Genomic DNA, 11,599 nt, shown 5'->3' with positions numbered 1-11,599 from the left:
GGATTGATTCAGTGACTGGGATAATTGGGATGGGAGTTGTCAGAGACAGTGCGATTGGCACAGGGCAGAGTGGAGTTTAGGGCTGTTGTACATAGGGTCGCTATGAGTCACAGGCGACTCGACGGCACATAACAACAACAACAACTCATTTTGAAGAGGAGGTTATAAAACAAGTTGAAAATTAATCAAAACAAGTTGCCAAAAAATGTCAATTCTTATCAGTTTTACCGGTAGTGATCCCATTGATTTTCTTTGAGACTTAAAATACGTGGGAGGTAAAATATGAGCAAATAACATTTTAAAGTTTTCTGGTTGTGTTTTTTTTTTTTAATTGCATGGAAATATCAACCAGGAATGAAATTGAAGAAACAAAAAAATATCTAACATGTATTAGGAACAAAACAATACCACCGTACTTCAAATCTGAATTGAGCAACTCATATCAGACTCAGGTAATTGAATATAATCAACTACAATTGAATTGGATATTACTTGATTCCTTCCTGCATCAGTCTGATTGACTAACCTAGTCAGTATATTAACAAGCTAATCCAGATTTACAGCAACTCCATGTGTTTCAGAATAGAACACCGCTCTAAGAGATTTTCAGAGGTTCATTTTTCACAGGATGATCAGACCTGTCTTCTGAGGCATTTCTGGGTGAACGTGAACCTCCAGACTTTTGATCAAATGTGTTAACTGTTTGTATCACCCTGAAGATTTTGTCTCACTAGTCAATGCCATCAAATCTGTATTCTGGCAAGGATTTATTTTCCATTTGACTGGGAAGAAAATTTCTAATCTTGCAACCATGTACAAGTTTTCCATCACTGCTACGCTACTGTTCCTTCTGACTGTCTTGCCTTAATACCATTAATTACTCTTGTCATAGCTATTTTAAGGCTTGTTTTATTGTGGTTTTTGTCAAATACTTTCTACCTCTGAATCTCCTGATACACCAACCTTATAACCAAGTTGTTACTGCATTAAAATCTCCTCTGGCATCAATTGCTGAGCTAGCACTGTGACATTGTTAGTTCTTAGATGCGCATGGGGCAGCATATTGCAGTTGTCATCCATGTGAGCCTAGAACAACTACAGAAAGTCCAACCTTCTCTAATTGCTTGAAAGTTGGATGAAATCTTGAGTCAAGTGAATATTTTCATGTGTTAACAACTCCATGCATTTCTATAAATATCCCAGATGCTATTATTAATCAGAGGCAGTTTGAAAAGGAATTATTGTAAATTGTGAACTTAAAATAAACCAAAGAACTTTTCATTTATAAACTTTATTCTTGAAGGGCTGCATAAGTATGCTTTGATCATTGCTCATCAGCTTAACATGCTTATGGAAGTTTTCAGCCATGTGTAAGTCTAAAATGTCTTCCATATTTTTTCTCTAAGTTTAATTATCTAGACAGCCTTTCCAAAGAACTACCTCCTTTGATGAGGAAAGGTGAGGATGTAAACAACATACATGCTCCAAAAACATCTACTCCTTCAGGTAAAACGTTAGTGTACCTCTTACTTCTGTTTAATGTGATTAGTAGAATATTTAGCTGTGTTCTCTCAGTGCATAACTAGTTCAGACTAACTTTTGTCTCAGTAATAGTTGATGACATGATCTACTTTGAAAAATTAAATGAGCTATATGAGGAAAACAATCTATAAGTAAAATTTAGCACATTTTTTCTGGTTTCCTTAAAATTTATCTAAAAATATTTGTCATTGTTTGTACCATCAAGCTGGAACCATAACTGACCCTCTGACAGATGTTACGAGTCAATAAATCATATAGGAGAGGATTGGCCATTTTTCTTACTTGGAGCAGTTGGTGGTTTCAAACCACATACCTTTGCATTGGCAGCTCAATTAACCAATAAACCACTAGGATTCCCGGGCGGAGGGAGGGAAGGAAGAAGGGAGGAGGGAGGTGGAGGAATGTTTGGAATGTCTAGTTTAGATAATAAAACTCTGGTGGTTTAGTAATTCAAAAGCATGTGGTTTGAATCTACCAGCTCCTCCACTGGAGAAAGACAAATAATCTCCTTTTGTGCTATTTTCTGCCTCTAAAAACATGCTGTAGAATCAACTATGAGTTAAGTCTGACTCAACAGTACACAAAAATAACAATTTAAAGATCAAAGGAGTAAAAAAAATAGGTATGGGGAATGGAACAGTCCCATGGCTAAAAAGTATCCCCTCACATATTATTATTGATTATTATAAGGGAAATGTACCTTTACAATGGAGAAGTATTACCAGGTAATCAAGAACATAGCATTTTATATTTTCTTATGCAATGCAGAAAGTGCCATCAAGTCAAATATAATTCACAATGACACCATGAACAACAGTTCTGAACCCTGTCATATCCTGTGCCAATCCTCACATTCTCTGACAAACTCGAGCCCATTATTGCAGTCACTATGTTAATCTGCCTTAAGGGCCTTCCTCTCCTTCATCATCCCTCCATCTTTCCAACCATGAAGTCCCTCTCCAGCGAATAGCCTCTCCTAGCAATGTCTCAAGTATGTGAGACAAGCATCTTTGCTTCCAAGGTGCACTCTGGCTGCGCCTTCTCCAAGACATAACTGTTCTTTTGGCAGTCCATGGGACATTCACTACTCTTCTCCAAAACCACAGTTCAAAGACATCAATTCTTCTTCAGCATCTATGCAATGCATAGAAAGTATATATTACCTGTGTAGAATTCTAAGGAACTCTGGGGTGTAATGTGTAAGAAATTAAGCTGCCAACACAAACACAAGCGGTTCAAATCCACCAGCTGGTCCAAGGGAGAGAAATGGGGATTCTCCTTCCATGCAATTTGTTGTTGTTGTTAAGTGCCATTGAGTTGTAGAGCAACCGATGAACGAAAGATCTGAACACTGTTCATGGAGTTTCCAGAGGCAAACCATTTCGGAAGTGGAGGCCACTCCTAAAAATTCATGGGAGGTTCAACTAAAAGTCAGTTCTGACATAATGGTACACAATAACAGCATGTAAAGTTCTTGCCAAAAATCTTTAAATGAAACTAACCATAAGGAAACAATCGGACAAAAAGTTGGTGGTTCAAACACAACAATTGATCCTCAGATGAAACATGTGGCAGTAGGCTTCCATTAAGATTACAGTCTTAGAAACATAATAATAATAATAATAATAATAACAACCCATTCTACTCAACAGAAATGGATAGACATTCCTCCATAAGATAACTGAACTGGCCTTTTTCAAAAAGGTCAAGCATTAAAGCAAAAAATAGTGATTATCCTAAACTAGAGACCTAAAAACCTAAATTAATACATTAACCTTGATTGGATCCTATATCAAGGAAAGAAATATATTTTGGAAAAATTTCAGAAGCCTGATTAGATGACTATATATTAAATTTTACTGTATAATTATTGTTTCTTTCTTTGGCATAATGGTGGTATTGTGATATACTGGGTAATGTCTTCATTCTCAGAAAGTGTAGAATGGATAACTTAGGGATGAAATGAAATTTAGTGCTTCTCTTTATCAAAGTAAGAAATGAAAATACTCAGGAGTTTTTCCGGAATCAAAGTCCAGCTCCATATTATGGACACATTCGTCTAATTCTAACAAAGAAGATAGAGCTTGCAAACCAAAGATTTAGGCATGAAATTATGACCTGTAAATGTAATCGAGGAGCATCAGTGGTCACACATTGCTCACCTTGGTGCTGCCTCTCTTACTCCCCTTACCCACAGCTGACCTTCATCAATAACAGCCTACTGACTCTTAAAACAGGACAAGGCCACAGAGCTTTTCTCAGTGCAGGAGACCAGGCAGCCACTACCATTAAACCAGAGTTGAAATGCATTTGCCTCTCTAGTCATAACCACATTTTTTAAAAGTATATTTTCCTATTGCACAGATTTCCTAAAGAAATGCATTTTAATAATGAGATACATTTTCATGGTAGTGAATGGAACTAAGGTGGAAAACGTATAGTTAATCCCTTCTCACTTGGTTTAGCAAGATCAAATTACAGCCACATTCCTTGACCCAACAAAATAAATAAATCTATTGTGTTGCCAATATATTGGGTAAGAATTTAGCAGCTCTTTGGGAGGACAGGGTTTGTAGATATTTTTCTGCTAGTTAATGACGAGCATTGTCATATATAAATGAAGAATCTCTATTCCTTAATTATGTTCTAATATTCAGTCCTTCAATAGAGGAGTGGGGAAAGCTCTTTGTTTATTGCAAGAAATAGAAAAAGCACTGGTAGTGATTTTCTTATTGTCCAAAACATCATTTTATAATATTTGTTTTGGATTTTCTAGATTTTAGTCCACATACGGCGTCAGAGCTAGAATCACCGGATACGCTTAGTCCTCCAAAATCACAGAGTTCTGTGACAAGCTGTAAGTCTACTACTCAGGACCAAGATAAAATTTCAACAGCATCTACATACGGTATGACAATCATTCACTTTATTTAACTGTTGCTCAAAATTTAGTAGTATGTCTTGTAAACCTATGAGAAGCTTGGCTCACTTTTATGAGGAAAATTCAAATGAATCACGGAGGCTAGAGCCATGGAGTTTTGTAAAACTTCTTTGCATGTCAAAATACTTTAAAAACTATTTTGAGAATGGCTACAACTATTAAATTGAAGGAAATAAATGAAATTATTTTTTCAGATTTATTTTGCTTTGCTTTATACTTATCCATCAACTTGGCTAGGTTTCAAAGACCAGATTGTTGTGTCAATGTTAGAATTAGCTAACAATGAAGGATACCATATCAAATCACAAGATATAAGATGACTACATTGTTACATAGCTACCAAATTACTTCATTATATAAATGTCAAAGTGCATTATTACATAATTGCCACACAACTGAGAGTTAGGACCCAGCCAATGTGACACATAACCTTAACCATCACAGTCAGTATTACTTTTGCCTCATACCTCGTTATTTGTTACTACCAGACTACACTGGTAATGTGCAAAATAATCAGAGAGCAGATGTTTTATAAATACATAATGTAGAGAGCACTAGTGACCTAGTGGTAAGAAGCTGCAATATAATCCCAAAGGCACATAGTTTGAATCCACCAGCTGTTCCATGGGTGAAGGATGGACAATCTCCTCTTGTGCGATTAGCTGCCTCTGAAACCCATTGGAGGGTCAGCTATGGGTCCGTTCCAACTTGACAGTATACAACAACAACAATGTTGGGTAAGAAAAGTGTGTTTCTTTTTATCCTTCATGATTCTAAGAGCTTATGTGGTTTACTGAAGATCAGGAACTTTGTAGCTTTTTTCCTATAAAGTTAATTAATTGTATGTTTGTACTTGGAATTATCTGTTTCTTGGTCCTGAATGTGATAGAAAATAGATATAAAAAATAGTCTCTGTCTTAGACAGTACATAATCTTATTAGATCGAAAGGGGTTAGAAGTTGAATTATAGAATAATACATAATAGTATCTAATTACAATAGACTCTTACAAAGACTGGAAATTCTATTCTTCTAATTGGATTTATGCAGAACCTAGCTGTATTTAGGGAGAACCTTAACTCTGATGGCATAGATGGTAGGGGGTTGTGCTGTTTACCCAAAGGCAGCACCCCTTTGCTATTTATAGCCTCTGAAAATCTGCTGAACACTCAGTTTTGAGTCAGTTCTGACTCAAAAGGCACACACACACACACACACACACACACACACACATAATGCATAAAACAAGAAGCGGTCATTATTGCATAGTTTATAAATGAAAGTGTAGGCATCTGGGATGTACCTGTTTACTATATTTCATCTGCATACTGAGCAAATAATCTGAGAGCATAGATTATATGAAGAATACTATGGCATCAGATTTAGAAGATACTGTCTTTGGTTTTAGGTGCTATCACATTGAGCATGACTCATAGTGACCCTATGAACAACAGATCTGACTCTATCCCATCCTGTGCCATCCTCCCAATCTCTGACAGACTCAAGCTTATTGCCACAGTCTCTGTCAATCCATCTGATTGAAAGTCTGCAGTCAGGAACTTCTCCAAATTATTGAGGAGCCATGATGTCAGTTTGAAGACTAAGATGCACCTGATACAGGCCATGGTCATTTCAATCACTTGCTATTCACTTATAGCTAGACCAATAAACATCATGATAAATGGAGAATATATTAGAGTTTTCCTGAGTTTTATTTTACTTATACAAACAATTAACAGCTATGGTAGCAGAAACGAAGAAATCAGATGAAAAATCTGCTGGTAGTAAAGAAAAAACAATCCTCTCGTAAGTATTCAAAAGTAAAGATAACACATTGAGGACTAAGGTGCACTTTATCTAAGCCTGGTACATCCAATTACCTCATATATCAGAGAGCTAGATGGTGGATGATAAATGAGGAAACCCAAAGACTTGATACCTTTGAATGAAGGCATTGGTAAAAGAATATTGACTTATCCAGAAGGATAAGCATATGTAGCTTGGAAGAAAACCAAACCCATTGCTATGGATTCAGGTCCAACTCATTAATTTATATAGTATCTGAGGCTATAAATCATTATGGGAGAATTCATTATGGAATGATCATCCATCTTCCTCTCATAAGACAGCTCATAGATTCAAACCACTAATCTTATTAATATTGTGAGAACAACCTTTGGAGAATGACATCATGCTTAGCAGATGGTCAGTGAAAAAAAAATGAAGGCTCTCAACTAGGTGGATTGACACAACGCAACAATGGGCTCAACCATAGCAACAATTATAAAGATTGTACCTACTGAGCAAAGTTTCCTCCTGTCGTACATGAGTCAGAACCTTGATACAGTAGGACTTGACAATACCTACCAACAACTCAATGGATTCACATTACATTAATGTCACTGAAGATAATTCGTCAACCTTTTTTTAATAAGAAGACAAAATCAGTTAAGTGGGGACATGACAAACTCTTTAACAAATGGTGTTGGCAAAATTGGGAAACTATCTGCAGAAAACTCAAGCAAGAACCACACCTCACTCGTATACACAAAAACCAACTCAAAGTGGATCATTGACCTAGGACTAAAACCAAGGGCTATAAACTTCAACAGAAAAAAGCTTAGAAGAACTCTAGAAGCCCTAATCCACAACATGAACAGTCTCCCAAGCATTCTGAAAAACCTACAACCAGGAGAGAATAAAATATATGAATGAGACCTTCTAAGAATCAAATCCCTATGCATACCAAAAAACCTCTTCAAGAGTGTAAAAAGGAAAGCCACAGATAGAAAAAAAAATATTTGGTAACAACATGTCTGATAAAGGACTTATATCTAGAATTTATAGAATATTCCAGCACTTAAACAAGATAAAGGTAAACAACGCAAAATGGACACAAGATATGAAAAGACACTTCACCAAAAAAGACATTCAGATGGGGAACAAACACGTGAAGAAATGTTCAAAATCCCTAATTCTAAGAGACATGCAAATCAAAACAACTATGAGATATCATCTCACTCCAGTAACAATAGCAAAGTTCAACAGAGCAGCAAACAACAAATGCTGGTGAGGTTGTAGAGAAACTGGAATCCTTATTCACTGCTTGTGGGAGTGTAAAATGGTGCAACCACTCTGGAAAGCAGCATGACACTTTCTCAAAAAGTTGAAAATAGAAATATTGCATTAGACCCAGCAATTCCACTACTGGGAATACACCCTAAAGAAACCATAACTGCCACCCAAACAGATATATGCACACCCATGTTTATTGCTCTTTGCACCATTCATTGTAATATTTTACTTTGTCTTCCCAAGCTGCCCTTTACCCTTTGAAATCTTCTGTTCAGCTCCTTAATATCTTGATTTCTTCCCTTTGCTTTGTCTTCTCAGTGCTCTAGTGCAGTATTCAGAGGCTTTTTTGACAGCCAACCTGGTCATTTCTTCCTCCTCTGTCTTTATGATGACCTTTCGCATTCTTACTGGATGATATTCTTGATATGCTCCCACAGCTCCTCTGGTCTTCGCTCGTTAGTGTTCAAGCCCTCTAACCTGTTCCTGTGATGGTTTTGAAATTCAGGTGTGATAGACTTAAGGTCAAATTTGGGCTCATATGGATTTGGTTTAATTTTCCTTAGCTGCAGCTTGAACTTGCATATAAATAAGTCAGTGGTCTGCTCCACAATCAGCTCTGGGTCTAGTTTTTACAGCTGATATTGAGCTTCTCCAGTGATTCTTCCCACAGATGTAATCAATCTGATTTCTATGCATACCATCAGGTGAAATCCATGTGTATAGCCTGCATTTATGTTTCTTATAAAATGTATTTGCAATGAGTAAGGAGGACCCGAAGCGCTTATTGCAGAGGGCCAAGAACTTCAGCCTTCAATACAGATTGAAGCTCAACATCAAGAAAACAAAGATTTTCACCACTGGACCGATTGGCAACAGTATAATAGACCGTGAAGAGATTGAGATTGTTAACAGCTTTAGTTTGTTTGACTCCACAGTCAACACTTTTGGTACCAGAAGCCAGGAAATTAAAAGACAAATTGCACTGGGAAAGTGCTGTCAGAGACCTCTCCAAAGTACTGAAAAGCAACAGTGTCAATCTGTAGACTAAAGTGTGCCTGATCCAGGCCATAGTCTTTGCAATTGCTTGCTATGCATCAGAAAGCTGGCCAATGACTGGATAATAGGAGAACTGATGCTTTTGAGCTGTGATGCTGAAGAAGGGTTTTGAATATACCATGGACTGCTAGGAGAACAAACAGGTTCATCCTAGAGAGGGTGAGATCAAGCTGTTCCTTAGAGGTAAGGATTCTAAAGCTTCATCTGACATACGTTCATCTGACATGTTGCAAGGAGGGCCAGTCCTTGCAGAGGGACATCCTGCTTGGCAGGGTGGTGGGACAGCACAAGAGAAGAAGACCCTCTATGAGATGGATTGATTCAGTGACTGGGGTAATGGGGATTAGTGTGCCAGAGACAATAAGATTGGCACAGGATAGAACAGGGTTTGGGGCTGTTGTACATAGGGTCGCTATGTGTCGTAGGCGACTTGACTGCATATAACAATGATTATTGCTGTGTTGTTCACAATAGCAAAGAGATGGAAGCAACCCAAGTGCCCATTAACAAATGAGTGGCTAGAGAAACTGTGGTATATTCACACAATGGAATACTTCACAGTGTTGAAAAGCTAGAGACTCATAAAATATAATACCAAAAGGGTCACCCTGGAGAACATTATGCTGAGTGAAATATCTCAATCAGAAAAGTACAAATACTGCATAATGCCACTGTTATAAAATAGCACTGACCTAGAGGTTGGGGAAAAACTAAGAAAAGAGGGCATAAATAATGATACTGCATTTGAACAGATGAAGCAAAGAAAGAACTGTTTAAAAGAAAGAAATGAATAGGTATAATTTACATGACAACAGTGCAGAATAAGAGGTGCATAGTGAATTGGACTGGGGCAAGGGGAGGAAGGAAATGAAAGAATCTTTTTAAAGAGAAAAACTAATTGGGGGAGTAGGAAGGATAGGCCAAGCTTTCTGTAAACTTTCATTAAAGTATTAAAATAATAAAAAAGATAATTCTATTAAATACGCTAAGACCCAAACAAGGCAGAATAATTTAAATTATATAAATAAATGGGGGTTTAACTGGAGAGAAATTTGTGATCAAGGGAAAAATGTTTTAAAGATTGTTTTTGTTATTGTTAGGTGCTGTTGAGTCAAACACGACTCCTAGCAACCCTATGAACAAAAGATCTGAATCCTGCTCTATCTTTCTCCATCCTCACACTTCCTGACACACAAGAGCTCTTTGCAGCAGTCACTATATCAGTCCACCTGTTTGAGGGTCTTCCTCTCCTTTGCTGACCCTCCACCCTTCCCAGCATCATGTCCTTCCTCAAGGAATAGCACCTCCTAGTAACATGTCCAAAGTGTGTGAGGTGAAGCTTCATCTAGCAACACGAAGCTCCTGAAGCACAAGAAGGGGCACTGCCCAACAAGTTTCTGCAGATCTGTGCACCCTCAGCATCGCGCCGATGGAGATGAAGCCGAGCACAGGCAGCGAGCCTGGGCCTCGAATACCCACTTTGGTGAGCACCTCAACCAACAGCTGCCTGCCATTCAGTTTCTAAATGCTGAAAATGCAGAGAAATTTTTTAAAAATTCTAAAGAGTGCAGGGAAAAGATTGAAGAGAAAAAAAGAAAGCAGGATTAGGGGGGAAATTATAATACCAAAAAAAAAAAATGTCCGAAAAGCTGAAAGCTGTTTCGGTGGAGGAGGAAAAGGAGGCTCCTGGGGCCAAGACGTCTGAAGGCGAAGAGGCTTAGAAGATTGAAGAGAAGCAATAAATGGTCTTCAGTTGCTTACTTTTCCCTTCCCTTTTTTTCTCAAGCATTTGTATTTTTTAATCCCACTCCCTTTATATTTCTTATTTCTTTTTATTTCCAAGGGACTTTATATAAAGCAGTTTGAACTCCAACATCCAGATTGGGTTTCTTTTCCCCTAAGTCCTGTTGTCCTATGGAAGACAATTTCCAAAAATGCATTCCCTAGTCATGAAGATGTACTGTGCAAACTTTCTTTCCCATTGTGGAAACACCTATTTATAGTCATCAAAAGTACAGATTAAAAACCCCATTTAGAAAGGAGCTCTGGTGGCAAGAAGCTGCACTGCAGACCCAGATGTGCTTGGTTCAAATCTACAAGATGCTCTGCTGGAGAAGGAAGGACAGTTCTTCCTGTACCAGTCAGATCCGATTTGATGGTACACACACACACACGCAAATAAAATATAAAAAGAAACAAACAAGACCCCACATTTAATAACTGCCTTAAAAAAGAAAAAAAAAAGACTCATGAGGCAAGGAACACCCAGCCTACAAGTGTTGAAAGGAAGGAAACAAAGACCTTCCCCCAGACCTGGTGAAGACAGCCCTCCTCTAGAGGCAGCAGCCTTAATTTGAACTTCGAGCCTCGTAAAACAGAATCAGTTTCTGTTTATTAAATGATCTGCTTTTGGTATTTCTGCTATAGAAGCACTTGACAGTGAAAACCCTACCACATCCATCAGGTATCTGTCTATAACTGAGAGAACTCTAACTCAGCTAAACAAGAAAAATTTGCTAAATTTTAGGTTTTTTAACAAACATACTACAGGAACAGTAGGTTTTTAAACAAACATACTACAGGAACAGTAGCTGTCATGCTAGCCCCAAGACTGATTTGATTTAGTTACTTTAGAATGGTAAGGAGTGTCTTTGTGTGTGAATGTCCATCTCACTGCAACCTTCCTACCTCCATATGACTCCACAATCTTTGTTTCTGCTTGATTTTCTCTTCTATAAAGGATTTGGCGAGCTCTGTTGGCCTAGTGGCAAGAAGGTGCACTGCAATCCCAGAAGTACTGAGTTCAAATCCACCAGATGCTCTGCTGATAAGGAGGGACAATCTCTTCCTGTACCAATAAGATCTGATTTGACGGTACACATATTTTAAAAAAAAAGAAAAGTAAAAAAAAAAATCGAACTTACAACAGAATGTGGAAACTCTAAAACAATCTCACTGATTTCACATGCAAGCAAGATTTTACTGA

The 11,599-nt window shown here is 37.7% G+C and overlaps 1 protein-coding gene across 1 annotated transcript in view; it reads left to right on the top strand.

The window, feature by feature from the left end:
• The window catches only part of SPAG17 (sperm associated antigen 17), a 395,169-nt gene that overhangs the window by 347,247 nt on the left and 36,323 nt on the right, over positions 1-11,599 (top strand). Inside the window, exons 40-42 of the mRNA XM_006902657.1 lie at positions 353-452; positions 1,407-1,506; positions 4,319-4,450. Of these exons, the coding sequence (XP_006902719.1) occupies positions 353-452; positions 1,407-1,506; positions 4,319-4,450 (332 nt within the window). The remainder of the gene's footprint in view (positions 1-352; positions 453-1,406; positions 1,507-4,318; positions 4,451-11,599) is intronic.

The sequence above is a fragment of the Elephantulus edwardii genome, unplaced genomic scaffold, assembly GCF_000299155.1.
Source record: "Elephantulus edwardii isolate Elephantulus edwardi_28Jun2011 unplaced genomic scaffold, EleEdw1.0 scaffold00437, whole genome shotgun sequence".
Taxonomy (NCBI): domain Eukaryota; kingdom Metazoa; phylum Chordata; class Mammalia; order Macroscelidea; family Macroscelididae; genus Elephantulus; species Elephantulus edwardii.
This window is presented reverse-complemented; position numbering and strand designations above follow the sequence as displayed.